The sequence below is a fragment of the Clavelina lepadiformis genome, chromosome 4, assembly GCF_947623445.1.
Source record: "Clavelina lepadiformis chromosome 4, kaClaLepa1.1, whole genome shotgun sequence".
Taxonomy (NCBI): Eukaryota; Metazoa; Chordata; class Ascidiacea; order Aplousobranchia; family Clavelinidae; genus Clavelina; species Clavelina lepadiformis.
In genome coordinates this window covers 11,149,597-11,165,853 of record NC_135243.1, presented here as the reverse complement: position 1 = coordinate 11,165,853, position 16,257 = coordinate 11,149,597, and the positions used below count along the sequence as shown (strand labels likewise).

General features: G+C 33.6%; 1 protein-coding gene across 8 annotated transcripts in view; it reads left to right on the top strand.

Annotated features, from left to right (window-relative positions):
• Positions 1–16,257, top strand: part of LOC143451338 (WD repeat-containing protein on Y chromosome-like) — a 49,533-nt gene that overhangs the window by 8,858 nt on the left and 24,418 nt on the right. For 7 of the 8 annotated variants that reach the window (XM_076951811.1, XM_076951809.1, XM_076951806.1 and 4 more), the window contains 6 exons: positions 1,929–2,040; positions 2,126–2,232; positions 2,297–2,473; positions 2,570–2,683; positions 3,742–3,901; positions 4,067–4,329. In XM_076951811.1, the coding sequence (XP_076807926.1) occupies positions 1,929–2,040; positions 2,126–2,232; positions 2,297–2,473; positions 2,570–2,683; positions 3,742–3,901; positions 4,067–4,329 (933 nt within the window). Of the gene's footprint in view, positions 1–1,928; positions 2,041–2,125; positions 2,233–2,296; positions 2,474–2,569; positions 2,684–3,741; positions 3,902–4,066; positions 4,330–16,257 lie in introns of those variants that run through there. The other variant, XM_076951813.1, reaches the window with a different exon arrangement.

Below are 16,257 nucleotides of genomic sequence, written 5' to 3'. Positions count from 1 at the left end.
AAAGGTTTTTATTATAGGTGCTGTACAATTTCTCAATATTATGAATAACCAAGAACATGAGAAATACTACTGCTTATAAGATATCTGTTGAGTTGCAATGACCATGGTTTCGGTCTGTTGGTCTTTCGGTCTGAAACCAATTCATCACAAGTTGCTGAAAGCGTTTCACATGTTATAAATCGTTTAGGTTTAGGTGAAGCGGAGCGCTCATTAAATGACAAGTTGTAAAATGATTTTAAAAATTTTCACAGTTTTACTTTGTTACCATTTTTCTCTTTGATGTAGTTATAATAAAAATCATACATTGATGTTTTTGAAAGTTCTAGAACAGGGTTTCTCAAACTGTGTACCGCCAGAGGGTCGTAGGTGTGTTGCATTATATTACCATTTGCCACAACTTACTTGTGTGAATCGGCATTTTCTTCATCAATGCTGATGAAGAACCAACAAAGATCAGAACTTAGTGCTGTCGAACAGGAACTAAGGGTGTGCTTGTATGATTTTAAGTCCACAGTCAAGACTATTTGCGCACAAAAGCAGGCACACCTTTCACATTAAAATTAGAATAAATGATTTTACTGGTATGCATTGATCAAAATAGATGACTTAAAGTGACTTTTATCCTGTATATTTTTTCAACGTAGCAGCTTCGGTCGAAAAGTTTGTAGAAAGCTAATATCGTAGGCATAGTAAATCGGGTGCCACGGCAGAATCCGGAATGTTTTGGTGTATCATAGTCGAAAAAAGTTTGAGAACTCTTGTTCTAGAATACTCATTCCTACATAAACTGGTCGATTGAGAATTAAGTTTCTTTCAACTTATGAACAGCAACAGGGTTTTCATTAAATATTTTACAGCTAACAAAAGTTGTTTGATAATTTTTCTGGGTCATTAATTAAATTAACATTAACTCTTTTATGATGATTTTCCGTTGTTTTACCAAACACTGAATTATTCAGATGTTAAAAGAAATCTTTCTCAAAATTTGATTTTCCATGTTTTCTTTTTTGTGTAGTAAACCAATATATTTCTTTAAACTTTGTGATTGATTAAATTGTAATACGCGATTTATTTTTGTAATTTCCTACCTGATGAAAGGTATAATTCCAAGTTTTTGTAGTAAAAAATATAATTTTTCTTATGTTTCAAGTTAGATACTAATTTTTGATTCCACCAAATTTTAGTCCAAATCTTCATTTTATTTCTTTGCAATAATCTGAAATAATTTAATCAATATCATTTTCAACTTCTGTTTTTTTCTGGAGCTAATGGATAGTTAATTAATCTTTATATTCTTCATTTAATTCCTCTGGACACGAATGCAGGCTTCAGTAATGGGATTTTTTAGAAGGATTTATGGTGTAACGCTAATAGCTCAAATGCGTAGCGCCAAAGTCCATATATCTGTATAAATGTTGATCCCAAACTTTTTCGAATTCCGGTCTCAACATCGCAAAACCTACATAATTTCTTGTCAAACTATTTTTTACTTAAATCCGTTACTTTTTTTATACCAATATTTCTTCCAAACATTTGGGATCACTTCTGTTCTCCAGAATACGAACATAACCAAGGGTACACGAACAGGAACACAAATAAGCGTGTAATGATCACCCTGAAGTTATACAATACGATGGAAGTTCACTCTTGCACCTAAATCTGGATTCTTATCAGGGCATCCATACAGTAACTTAACTAAAAAAATTGCCTGGATTTCTACCCTTCCAACCGTATTTGATACAAATCCTATGTCAAATTTACTGAAACCGAGTTGTTTCGGTATTTAGAAAATGTAAACATAACGTAGTAACTCAGTTATAGATAATGTCGACAAAATCTAACAACACAGCTTATGCGATCAATATTTAGTGTAAACATGCTTGGTCTCCTATAAAATACGCATATTCCTTATAAACAATTTTTCAAAGCATATGAAGGTAAATGGAAAAGGTGTCGTGCATTCACCCAGTTTGAAACGTCTCGATGAAGATTTGGATGATCATAATTTAAAAGAGCTAGAAGAGATATTTAAAGAAGCAGGTTTGTCTAAACCAAATATGTTTTTCACTTAAAACAATCTCAAGCAAGGACGAAATGAACATCCCCGCTATACTGTTTTTTTCAGCACGTGATGACGCAGGTGGTCTAGATATGCATCAGTTTCGAATCGCAATGAAGAAAACAATGAAGGACTATGTCGACGATCAAGAACTGGATACAATTTTTATGAAAGTATAACCAATGCAAAATCACCTTCATTTTACAGAAATGCTTATCAAGCATTGTCCTTCATCAGGTTGACACAAACTGTGATGGTACAGTGGATTGGGATGAATACTTGTCTTACATGCTGTTAGAATACCAAAAAAAAGAGAATATGAAGTCTTCGGAGCAGGACCGTCCTTTTCCTAACCCTATGCTTGAAAAACAGAGTAACCACCTCGAATCAATTTGCAGGATAACAATGCTAACGGTAAGGTGTTATAATAAGAAAAATTTTTTGTTACAAGTTTCAGTAAAAACATTTCAGTGTTTTTTAATATCTAAAATAAAACTTTTATTGTAAAAGGCTTATTCGCGTCAAAACACAACTGGTGCTGAAATTGATGATTCTTCATGCAGATATCTTACTCTTTCTAAAGAGGGTACATTTAATATATGGAGTATAGACTGGGTTTTGCAGGTGTGTTTGGTTTTTATATTTTATCTCTTTATTGTGGAAACACCTTTATGCAGAAGATTAATTGCTCGTTACTTGAGTCCCGGTTACTGATTTAATCTGTGGGCAAGTTCCGAGTGACACATTAACGCTTTATTTATTTTTTTTGGATTTATTTGTATTGCCCGAATTTGGAACTGTTCACCAGGGCCACAGAACAGCATAATTAATGTCATGCCGAAGGGCATAGCGACAGTATAGCGCCACCGGATATCGAACGCGGGTCACATTATTGTGGGGATAGCGTTGTTGATTGTAGGTTGGCCTAAAGCCAAAGGGTTTTAGTCTTTCTTTTAGAACTCCTAGACAATTTTATCTTTGACTCCGTTGCATCTGCTTTCTCTAATTGTTTCTTTAAATTAGCACAACATTTATAATGTCTAAATTGTTATATTGTCCGAAATATAGTCGTAGTCACATCAGAAACAATTTCATCACCATTTCACATTCAAATACGGCTGTCACTTGAATTCAATAATGAATAATCCAGAAGGTAAACCGATAAGATGAGAAGAGAGAGGTTTTAACCAAACATAAGTTTTTATACCGCTGTATCCAAGTCAATCAACTACAGACATGTAGGCTTATTGCCATACTACGTGTAAGATATGTCATATGTATTATTCTACGTCATCTAAGCTTTTTCACCAAAGTACCATCAAACGTTACGCCGTGAAACACAATGCTACTTGAAACACTTCAACTATAGGTGGTGTGTCGGTTTGGCGCTACAATATTTGAATAACAAACTAAGCAAGAACAATACACTTGTTTAAATATTCAATTTACATCTAACCGGAGAACGCACAATCGCTTTTAAAATGTCAATTATAGAACTTATTTAAATTTATTATCACGACCGCCACATTATTGTGAAACCAACGTTCAAACCGGGGGATGTATTGTAACGGTATGTTTAAATTATTAAGTACAAAGTATTGTTAAATCAAAAAAAATTAAATAATGTTTAAGCAAGAACGCGAAACTTAAATTGAACATAAATTTCTTTATTTTAATAACAGAAAAGTACTACACTTGAGAGTTCTGTTGGCAAGTATGTGTTGCTGACTGACATGGTCTGCTTATCTAATTGTAACTGTGTGGCTGTTGCATCAACAGAGTATGAAATATCATTTTACTCTTTGACGAGCAGTCTCATTCAGAAGAAGTTTCAGATCATAGGTAAGGATACTCAGCTAATATGATATTCTATGATCTATGCTTTGGAAAAACTACATTATAACGACAGCTCGCTACATTTGTATTATTAAAGTATCATGAGGGTTTAATCGATGAAGTTTGAATACACTGACTGGTTTGTAATTCCTCTATAACTTCAAATCAAAGGTTTGGAACATTGTGCGCTAACTATGGATTTCAGTTTTGAAGTTGCTGATCAGCGCAAAAGTATATTGCTTTGGGGTGACTCAAATGGTTGTATATATGTCATGCGTATGTACGAAAAACCAAATATATGCTTATATACTTCTTCGAGCCAACCAACAATTTCTTCACTGTTAAAAGGCAACGTTCCTAATGTGATTGTAACAAAAATTCCTCGCGTGCACCCAACTTGGGTACAGCAAGTTCGTTACTATGTCAGCAAACAGGTATTTTAGGCTTTAGGAATTTAAAATGTATTATTGTTTGCCAAAAAAACTGTGTAGAACCCGTTGTAAAAGAATTAATTTTCCTATGGAGTCTTTGATAAAAAGAGATTACAGCATTATTTTTTATGTTACTGCATTACTTTTTTCACGATTTTGTTTTCGTTGGCTTCTTCTCTTGACTTCAGCTAAGTACCCTACCAAGTATAAAGGAAAAGTTCGCCCCACTAGCTAGTTGCACTTTTTTCTCATCCTTGTGTATAGTCTGCAAGTACACATTGCTGAGCTATTTGGTTCGGCGCTAATCGCGTCGGCACGACACTGGCCTTCTACAGTGTACATTAATTATAATTAATTATAAAATGAAATTAAGTTGTAGGCCTATTATTATTCTTGACACACGACAGTTCCGTTGCATAGTGTACCACTACCACTTTTATGTTAATTCCAAAACTAAGAAGCATTTGATGACACTAAACAAAAAAGTTAATACTTTTTAAACTGTTTTCTTTTCATCTTATCGAATATTTTGTTGTTGTTATTCGATTCCATTTTATATTTGCTCTAAAACGGTGGTTACCAATCTGGCACCCGCGCAAAACCTTCAGGGATTTCGCGAATGTGGTGATAAATTTTACGAACCAATTTAGAAAGAATTCAATTTTTGACATGTTCTAGACATGTTTTGCCATCACCGTCACTTGTACATATTTATCTCTGTTGAAATCCATACAACAAGTGAATGACTTTATTACACTCTTACGTAATATAAGTAGAGTATTTAAGTTTTCTGTTGTGTAGTTAGTGATGTAATATGAAGTTATGGGGAGCCTTGACAAAAATATAAAAGAAATGCATGCAGACTGCAATCAGTCCTGCAGGCTATATTTCGGTACTGAGCCAATATTCCATTAACGTTATTGATTAAGTGACAGCACAGTACATTTTAACAATAAGCAATGAGCTACTTTGTTGCTAAGTGCACCGTATAGTTTACAGCAGCATTTCTCAACGGGTCAGCCGCGAAGAATGTAAAAACATCACAGTTCAAAAAACGAACACCGTTAAGTGATGCCATTATGAAACTAAGGGCTATTGTGAAGTTTGCTTTTAATTTAACTGGTTTGTATTACCAGACTAACAAATATTTTCTGTAACATTTGAGCATCTAAATCTTAGTAACTAATTTAAGGCAAACTTTTAATGATCTCCTGTAAAACCTCCGAAAAATTGACTTTAATATTTTCCAAAAAATTGACTTTATCAACCTAACAAAATTTTGACAAAATAATTTAATATTTCTGAAGTTTTTTTTATTAAAACGAAAAATGAATCAACAAAACGTTACATTAAACTAGCATCTGAAATGATCAAGCCCTTTACGAAACTTCTAACGTTTTCACCTAATAGGTTTTCACATTTACAGTAACAGGTTTCACGTTTTTAATGTTTTCACCTATCTCTATGGCCTATACAGCCTTTTTTTTTTAAAGCGAAACAAATATTTTGCCACCAGTATTTCGTCTAGAAACTTGGCTGTAACTATTACACAGGAAAAATTCGTACATTCAAGGCTATCTTTTATTGTATTTTGTTAACGCAACTTAAACGTTATAACATAGTAGCCAAATCTATACCTAAACTAAATCTTCATTCTAATCTGAATCTAACTTCAATTCAACCCTAAATGTAGCTTAAATTAATTTATTGGATATCCATTTTTCTAACTTAGCCGTCTATTTTAACAACGGGCTGCATTTTCTTTACTTATTTTTTCTTTGTTCATTTCCTATTCATTTCTTCAATATCTTTTACTTCTTTAGATTTAATTTTTCGAACTTAACCTAGTTCAGTGGTTCTTAAAATCAAAAAGTACCAAACCAACACGTTTCATACATGCACATAACCTTTGGGTGAAATTTGCAAACATATCATCATAAATTGTGGATTATTTAGAATTGTATGGAGAAGAGGTGGCAAAGAGCTCAGAGATTTTGCGTTTTACGTTTAAAAAATTACTTAAAGTGCTGCAAAATGAATTGCAATCATGCAAATTATTACTACAAGTGGAATAATTGTTGGTTTCATAATATTAAATCATGAGAAAAATTATTTGACTAGAAATTTCAACTGGAGTAAAAACTTAAAAGTTCATCCCAAATAGAATTATATTTAAAAAATAATTTTATCATATGAAATTTATTTATCAATTTCAATAATTTATAATGTTTTGTTAATAAAAAAATTAGTTTAGGAAATCTTTTACGTGTAACGCCCTCAATATGCTTTGCGCCTTCCGTACATGTAACCCCATCAGTATTACTACTTTTTAAATATTATTCAACATGACTCCAAACCTCCATAATTATTCCATTTCATCTGGAATAAATATTAAAAGTAGTTTCTTTTTAACTTGTATAGTTCTATCACAAAATGTTTTATGTCTATTATAAACATTGTTTCGATTATATATTCAACCCAATTATGAGCAATTTCAGGTTTATGAACTGTACAAAATTTTTACTTGATAACATTCCTTCAACTGAGACAATTTCTTCATTTTCACAACATATTTTAAATCTTTCTCTCTGTTCATAATCAAGTTAAGGTCTTTGAAATGCATTACAATTAATACAAATCCAAACTCCATTAAAATTCTTAATGTTTGAATTTTGACAACACATCTCTTTTATATTATAAAATATTTTCTTTTAAAGTAGTTTTATGACCATAAGCTAACGTAGTTATACCATCTTCAACAATATATTTTTTATCATCAAAACATAAAAGGTATTTTTTGTTGATTTCTATTAAATAAAGTTGATAATGATCACATCTAATTGTTCTTATTTTATGAAACGTTTGTTTACCATCATTCACAGTATTTACATAATCTTGATGTTCAATATCTTTCTTTATTACACATTTTTTGATACCTTTTGCTTTTTTAACACACAGTGCCCTTCGGGAATCTCCTTTATCACTACATGTTAAATAGCTATACATTTTTGTCATAAGTCAAACGAATTCTACTATGGGAATACCAACAGTTTCATATTTCATTTTACCAATTACTTTCTTATTTTTTAAATCATAAAATTCTGATTTTGAATTGTTAAAACTAAAATCAAACTTTTCTTCCTCAACCCAGAAGTCTTTGTATATATTTTCTGTTTCGATATCATATGTTAATGAATCTCTATCTGTGAATAAGAGTTTTGCTTTGTTACCATATTTCTCTTTGATGTAGTTGTAATGAAAATCATACATTAATGTTTTTGAAAGTTCTAAAATACTCATTTCGACATGAGCTGGTCGATTGATAATTAACTTTTCTTTCAACTTATGAACAGGTACAAGGTTTTCATTAAATATTTTACAGCTAACAAAAGTTGGTTTTGAAACTTGTTGTAATAATTGTTCTGGGTCATTAATTAAATTAACATTAACTCTTTTACATAGAAATTCCATTGTCTTACCAAAACTGAATTATTCATAAGTCATAAGAAATCTTTTTCAAAATTTGATTTTGCATCTTTTCTCTTTTGTGTATTGAAACCAATATATTTCTTTAACCACGGTAATTGATTAAATTGTAATACCCGATCTATTTTTGTAATTTTCATACCTGATGAAAGGTATAATTCCAAGTTTTTGTAGTGAACAACAAAATTTGTCTTATGTTTCAAGTTAGGTACTAATTTTTTAACTCCACCCATTTTTAGTTCAAATCTTGAATTCATTTCTTTGCAAAAGTCTGAAAGCATATCTTCTTCAACTTCCATTTTCTCTGGAGCTAGTGGATAATTAATCATCATGTTCTTCATGCAATTTCTCAGGATATTCTAAATTAACTCTTATATTAAATCTTTTTTGCTTAATCTCGCTTCATCTATTTTATTAATTTCGTCTTCTGACAACCATTTAAAAGCAAATGTAGGTAAATTTTAACTCATTGCCCAACCACATAAATTGTTTGCATCTAAGTATGTAATGTAATTTGATGGTTTATTTGAATGATAAACTTTTAAGTATTTATTATTTGCTTTAGCATATCTGTTATTGATATGCTAAACACAAACTCTCATATTTTTTCTATAAAATAATATGGTTAATATTAGACATTAATTCTAAATTGATTTCAGTCATTTTAAACATTGCATCCCGTGATAAACCAAGTGCTGTAAAATAATGACAAGGGCCTTATTCTTAATATTGAAGACAAGTTATTATAAATTTTGCAATTACATCTACTAATAACAAAACATCTGATTCAAGATTCAAGTCATGATAATCATCCATTGATTTTAAATTAAACGTTTTCCATACATTTTGAGCGTATTCATAATCTTCAGCCGGCGAGGGCCCTTATAGACACTGGTGCTACAAGTAGCCGCATAAGTTTGGATTTTTTAAAGTGTCACAATCTCAAAATGACACCCAGTAAACGTGCGGTCGGCTTGGCATAAAGGGTAGCACATCGGAAAGCGAGGGGACCTGCATCGTTGACGTTACATCGTTGGTGTAAGATTTTCAGTGATGAAAAATCTGTTTGTCGACGTAATATTAGATGAAGACTTTTTTAGCCTTCATAAAACTTTTAAAGTTCACTTGGGCGGATGCAAACCACCCTTATGTATAGCTGCACTCTCACCTCTAAATACTTCACCGCCCCGTTTATTTGAACATTTGAGAGAAAACTGCCGCCCAATTGCAGTTAAATCACGTTATTATAGCAGAACGACAATTCATTGCAACAGAAGTCGCCCGACTAATACATGAAGAAATTATCGAACCAAGCAACTCACCTTTGCGAGCCCAAGTGGTGGTAACTAAGAACAAAAATCATAAGAAGCGACCATGAATCGATTACAGCCAAAAGATTAACAATTTTACACTATTACGGTTATCCGCTGCCAAAAATACAAGAAATAGTGCATGATGTGTCTCGATTCTTCATCTACAGTATGCTACACTTAAAGAGTGCGTACCACCAGGTAGAATTGGCGGCTAACGATAAGATTTTCACCGCATTGGCAGGCACTTTTAATTACGACAAATGTGTTTTATCTACTGATTCCATTGACTTGCTTGGCTTGCTTGACGTCCTTCAGCCAGATCCAAATCGTTTTGAGCCAGTAATGCAACTTCCTGTTCCAAACGACTTGAAGTCTATGAAGAGAGCTTTGGGCATGTTTGCTTATTATGCTCAATGGATCTCAAAATAGTCTGATAAGGTGCAGCCCTTGGTTCAGGCCACTAATTTTCCTTTAAGCAAAGTAGCAATAAACGCGTTTTCCGAACTAAAGCAATCCCTGGTGCAAGCGGCATTTCAAAACATCGAGGAAGATGCTCCGTTTACTATCGAAACAGATGCTTCGGATGTGGCTGTTTCGGCAACTTTTAATCCGAAAAATAAACCAGTTGCATTTTACTCTAGAATACTTCGTCCGGACGAGCAGCGCCATCCAGCCATAGAGAAAAAGCATCATCAAAGCCGTCAGAAAGTAGAGTCATTTCTTGCTAGGTCGGCATTTCACTTTGATTACGATTGAAAGGTCAGTCGCTTTCATGTGCGACGCCAATCGGCATAGTAAAGTTAAAAACAAGAAAATACAACAATGGCGAATGGAACTTAATCAATACAGTTACGACATAATTTATCGTCCAAGTGTGGATTATGCAGTTCCTGATGCGTTAATTTGAGCTTCTGTGCAGCAGTTGTAGATGGGAAACTTCTTGAAATACAAAATTCTCTGTGTCATCTGGGGGTGACGAGGATGGTTCATTTCATTAGAAGTAAAAACTTACCGTATTCTGTTGAAGATGTTAGGATGACTGCTTCATGCCAGTTATGCGCCCGAGTGAAGCCCCGCTACTACAAACCAAGAAGGTGCCATTCATCAAAAAGTGTCATTCATCAAAGCAACTCAACCGTTTGAACGACTGAGCGTAGATTTCAAAGGACCCCTGTCTTCTTCCTCAACAAACAGGAAATTGCTTACCATTATCGACTACGATCGGAACTACGATCATTTTTTCACAACAAAGATATTTCTACAAGTCGAACTTTTATCTACAACCCTCAAGGAAACGGTAAATGTGAACGTTATAATTCCATTGTTTGGAAATCCATTGAACTTGCGTTGAAGTCGCAAAATTTTCCCATAACACAATGGGAATCTGTTATTTTAGATGCTTTACATTCAATTAGGTCTTTGTTATGTACATCTACCAATGCAACACCTCATGAGAGGTTATTTCAGTATCAAAGACGATTCGTGGCAGGACATTCGCTGCCGTCTTGGTTACTTGATCCTGGGCCATGTCTGTAAATACAACATGATGACAGCAGTAAGTATGGACCACCCGCAGAAGAGGAAGTGGATTTGATTGAAGCAAATCCGGATCATGTCTTTGTTCGCTTTCTCGATGGAAGACAAGCCACGGTTCCCATCCGAGATCTAGCACCGGTTGGGGAAGAAATTGTTAAAGCTACGACTGGACAAGACCTGGAATCAAATAAAGGCAATACTTCTACTAATACTCGTCCACCACAAGTTCACATCGACCGCAGCGATACCGCCAATGAAAAATTAAATAATGTCTCGCATGAGAGGGATTTCGGTACTCCTGCTGACACGTTTATCGAAACGAATCAACCTCGGCCGCAACCTACTACGAATTCGATACCACAATACCGTGCAGATGACAACTCCCAATTGCGCAGATCTTCGCGCATACGGCGCCCACAGGAAAGACTGAATTATGAAACGTTTTGAAAATACTTAGCATAAATAGTGCAGGAGATGATTGTTATACTGAAAATGTTATATCTTTGCTCACAACTCCATCGTTGTGAGTTTACCAAACTGTTACGTGGATATTCGCACATCAGTAGATGATGTAAAATGTACGCGTACTACTGTGTAATAAGTTAATAACTGTTAAACTTTTATTTGTTTTTAGATGTATGTTCTATTTTAAGTTAATTAAAACCCTAAATTGTAGGTCTCTTATTGTCTGCTTATTACAATACATTAATAAATTATTATAAAGTCATGTGACCTCAGACCTAATGAACTCATTTAAACTCTTAAAAGTTATGTGATTCTGTTTGTAAAGCGGCTTCAACGAATTCGTTTGAGTTCTAAGTCACCTGAATCAGTTACTGTGACGAAATGTTTTTCATATCTCATTTCTAAATATTCAATTTCTGCTTTACAATTATCTTAAAACCCACATGGCTAAACTATTCTTGTACTCTCATATTATATGCAGTATGGCATATGCCGAATTTAAGACATAATGACCACTCATGCTCGCAGGCTCACATGAGTAACCAAAATTTCTCTCAAATACGACATATGCCAGTGGTCGGCAAACTTTTTTTGTCGCGGCCCAGAATACTCTTTCAAGAGCTTTTGAAGGCCCACTTCGTGAAACCACTACTACAAAACGAATAATAATTTAATTGTCAAACAAAAACATCAATCGCTTGTACAACGCAATAGCTTGCTACTAATACTTTAGTACTTTCTTAGATTATCGCACTACCAAGAGCGACAGGCAAAAATTGCGTTCTTTAACAGGAATTTCGTGTCAAAAAGAAACAAAACAACGAAAACAGCAAGTAAAAAATCAAAACTCGTAATTGCAGCTTCCTCAGTTGAAGGCAAAGCAAATCGTGTTTTTATTGTTAGGTAACATTTTCACTAGATCTCCCAATAGTGCAGTTGTTTTCATTAAACTTAGGAACTTCTTTGTACCTTCTATTGCTATGTTGCATGTTTTAAGCCCTTCCCACTTTTAACTGCTCCTTAATTGTTCGTTCGTATTTATTCTGCTATAGCTACAACGGTTAGCATCCTAACTTTCACCCCGCACAGTTAGTGGGGAAAAATAAACTATACAATACATTACAAAAGTTTTACCCATAAAATTACTTCCTACTTGCTGTAAAAGTAACGATTCAAACTAAATTCCTAAAAACAAATGGAAATTTAAATAAATTTATACCAGTATCTCTTTTTTCATGTAAATGCACTGTAACGGATGAATCTGTAGTACACTGCCAGGTTCGTATCGAAGTAATGGCTCCCGCAATCACCGGGCTTTCTTCAGTCACTAATGCAATAACTCACATGGCCAAGCTCACCATTTAATAAAACGGGAATAATAAGTAGAACGTCAACTGCTGGCTGGGATGTCTATTTAACTACTCGTTCAGGAGCCACAATTAAAAACACGTCCTTACCCCAGCCAATAATCAAATAAAACTTGCGTGCAAACAAAAAGCATACAAACACAAGGAAAATACAACTCAACACATGAAAAAGACACGCACGAAAAGAGGCGAGAAGTAAAATAATACGAAAGAAACAAACGGGATAAGGCCTAACCTCTTTTTCAAAACAACAAAAAGTGCAATAAAGTCATAATGTGAAATTCTCCATTACATATATAAATACACAAACAATAAACGTAAATTGAAATGACAAAAATATATCATTACACTCATATTAATTAAAAAAAAAATCAAAAATTTTTTTAAAAGTTAAGATAAATTCAAATAAGTTCGAATTGTAGCTTGTATCAAAATAAATATTGTTTATAAAATTTAAAATACGTTTACAAGCTCAAAAGTTCGATATAAGTTTAAACAAATCTGCATTAGTTTACTTATAGATTTGATATAATGAAGCAATACCGCCAAATTCCGGTTCTCCATATAGTTAAGTGTGAATCTAATGATCCGTATACTGGTGTAATAAAAAGAATTTCAGCAAGGTTTAGTTGTCGGATTAACCAGAAAGTCGTTGTTTTAGAAATATAAATTTCACAATATACAAGCCATCTTTATTTTGTCTAAAAGACAAACAGCAAAATACGACATAAAAGAACGATTTAAACTTAAATAGTTTCCAGTAATTAAAAATTATCCTTAACCAAATAATGTCAGAAAACGACTAAAATAAAGTGAAGTATCTGCAATGAAGGAGATCAATAAAATTGTTTATGTTCTAATAAAAATCTAAAGCTCACGCAAATTAAAAATTTTTAAATCGTAAAAAATCAATTGTTCACGACTTTTATAATGGGGCCTATTATTTGTAAATCACATTCATTCTTACACATCTATAAAAGAAGCACGATGCAAAAAATTAAAAAGTATTATTCAGAAAGACGAATTCTTGTTCGTTTATTGATTATACTGTCATAGCTATTATTGTAAATGCCATAGCTAAGCATCTGTTTGTGCCCATATGGGCAAGATATGTCCTCTTGAATTGTGCTTTGGATTACATCTAAACTCTCATTCTACAGTATGTATATTTTAGAGAGTGACTATTTCACCATAGGTACTGTAGGTTAAGCATCCTGTTGTTAAAGGTGGCCGATTAGGTTATGAGAAAGTTGATGCAAACCGTTGATTTTGATTATTTAAGTTTTTATTGGAGTTAGATTTAGATTGAAATGTAGATTCAGGTTAGGTTTAGGTTACTTTGTTATAACAATTAAACTAGGTTGACAAGAAACCGTGAAAAATAGCTTCGAACGCACAATCTTTTTCCGGTAAAAAAGTGCCAATATTTAATATATATATATTTTTTAATAATAGCATCAGTCGTTCTTCTAACAAAATCTTGTGAAACATTTACAGTACTAACATATAGCCAAACAAGTTTATTTTTCAACAAGAAAACGTAAGAAGTTTTTATTTTTTGCGCGATTTCTTGCCCTGTAAAATAAATGCGTTGTGATGAATATCTGCATATAGTGTGTAAATTAAGCAATCTCCCGTTTATAAATCAGTGTTTAGGAGATATAGAAGCTTACATCATTTTTGCAAGGGTCCAAATTTCCCCCTGGCCTAGGCCTTTATTGCGCGCAACACTGCCCTGCCTGCTCTATGAGGGTGTAAACACTAAACAACGAAAAGGCAAAACAGTAACTAACTGAAAGATTGAGAGATTGAGAGATTGATCTGAAAGATTGAGAGCAACGACGTGACGGAAAGCACCACGGGAATGATTTGCTTGTAGTTTAATGTGATTTTGATACGGCTGTGGTTGTTTGTACATTTTAACAATTTTTATGATGTTAGGTTTGTCGTCCTCCCCTTTGTGATAGTCTTCGGCACTCTTGCCTATTTAAGGTTGAGTTTGTGCACCACACACACTTTGAACGTTCACCGTCTTTATGTCACTTATAACTACATTCCTGGTGCTGGTTAGCGTTGGTCATATGCAGGTTAGCGTTGGTCAGGGAGAGGAGAAGTGTTTCAGTTTTGTACCAAATTAGACCGTGATTCTTAATGCCTCAGTGCTCTCTCTGAAGTATTGTTCGTTTTGTCATGTTCACTATCTTTATTGTTTTTGTAATAGCTGCGGCCCTGGCCTTAATGGATCTCGTTTATCTTTTAACAGTATTTATTAGTGCACCGTTCCTTTTGTTTTTATGGAATTCTTTTAAATCTGTCTGGTGCCACGACTCGCCGTTAAAGTGATATAGAATTTGGCTTTAAACCTACTTTTATCATAACATAACTCTGAAAGGTTTATTCTACAAGCAATGATGTGATTGTAGTGCGGAAACTGCACGTTTCTTATTGGCTGATAAGAACGATTTGGGAAATTATCGAATTTTTGGCAGCACCTTGTTTTTAATGTTTACTGTTATTAGGGAATTTTCACTATACTGTACTTATAGGCTACATATCGGACTTGTGTTGTTCAAGTTAAAGATACGTACAATTAAAAAGCATGTAACAGGTTGTCGATGCACATAGATATACATGATGTCGTATATTGTTTTATACTTTTTAAACAGTTTTAGTATTTCATATTTTAGGTTTGTTTGTACATGTTAGTATCGTGTTGTTTGTACACGTTTTCAAGCACTTTGTAGTGAAGCTGCTCACTCCTAGACATGAAACGCAGCGCTCTTTGAATCGCTGTAGAAAAAAGAGTACGCAATGGTTATTATTATTACTTATTAGTCTTAAAGTCTGTGTTTGCTGCCCTACAGAGAAGGTCTTTGTTATGCTCTTCTTTGCTGGCAAATAAATTTGGTTTTAATAAGTTTTGGCTGTGACTGGCCGTTAGCGGTAGAAGACGTGGGAGAATTCTAACATTACACAGGGAATAAGTGGGTGCACTTGGCTTATCCAATAGGTTTCCGCAACGTCAAGATGTTCCTTTTGTGGTTGTTGTATGTGAAGATGACAATGTAACAAGCTACAATCGTTGGTGTTTTTTGACAACATGTGAGTGGTATTTGTTGTAATGTATTTCGAGCGCAGTTTTATCATTGCTTAGGTTTTATTGAACTTGCTTCTAAAATTCTCTGCGAGCATTCCAACGTGTTGAAAGACTGTTCTTGGTATGGCCAACATATTGCGCATTTCAAATTTTACACGTCGCTACGTATATACCATAATTTCGGCATGTAAGGCCTTGCCTCAAATTTAATGTCGAATTGAACAGTAATAAACTTTTCTCAGTTTTTTTCTATATACTTCATGTAATTGATACAAACTATAAGCTTGCAGCAAATAATAATCAGCATTTTGCAAAACTACCTTCAGGGCCAATTACAGATTAGTTGAGGCAACGTTTGCTTACAGTATACAAGTAATACATACAGTATCAAATTTAAATGAAGTATGCTGCATATATATAGATACATTTGAATTTTTTCCTATTTTTAGTTCTATAAACAATATTTGGGTGTATACAAACTAATTCGAATTTATTATAAATGCGTTTTGAATTTTTTATGATTTGATTTTAAATCGTGGTTTTTACAAGAAGTAGCAAGTGATTTTAGGCGCCGTTTAGTGATTTTCAACCGCGAATAAGTAACTGAATAAGTACGCAGAGAACCGGTAACCAACTTCGCGTTTTCAATAAGTAACCAGGAAACTGG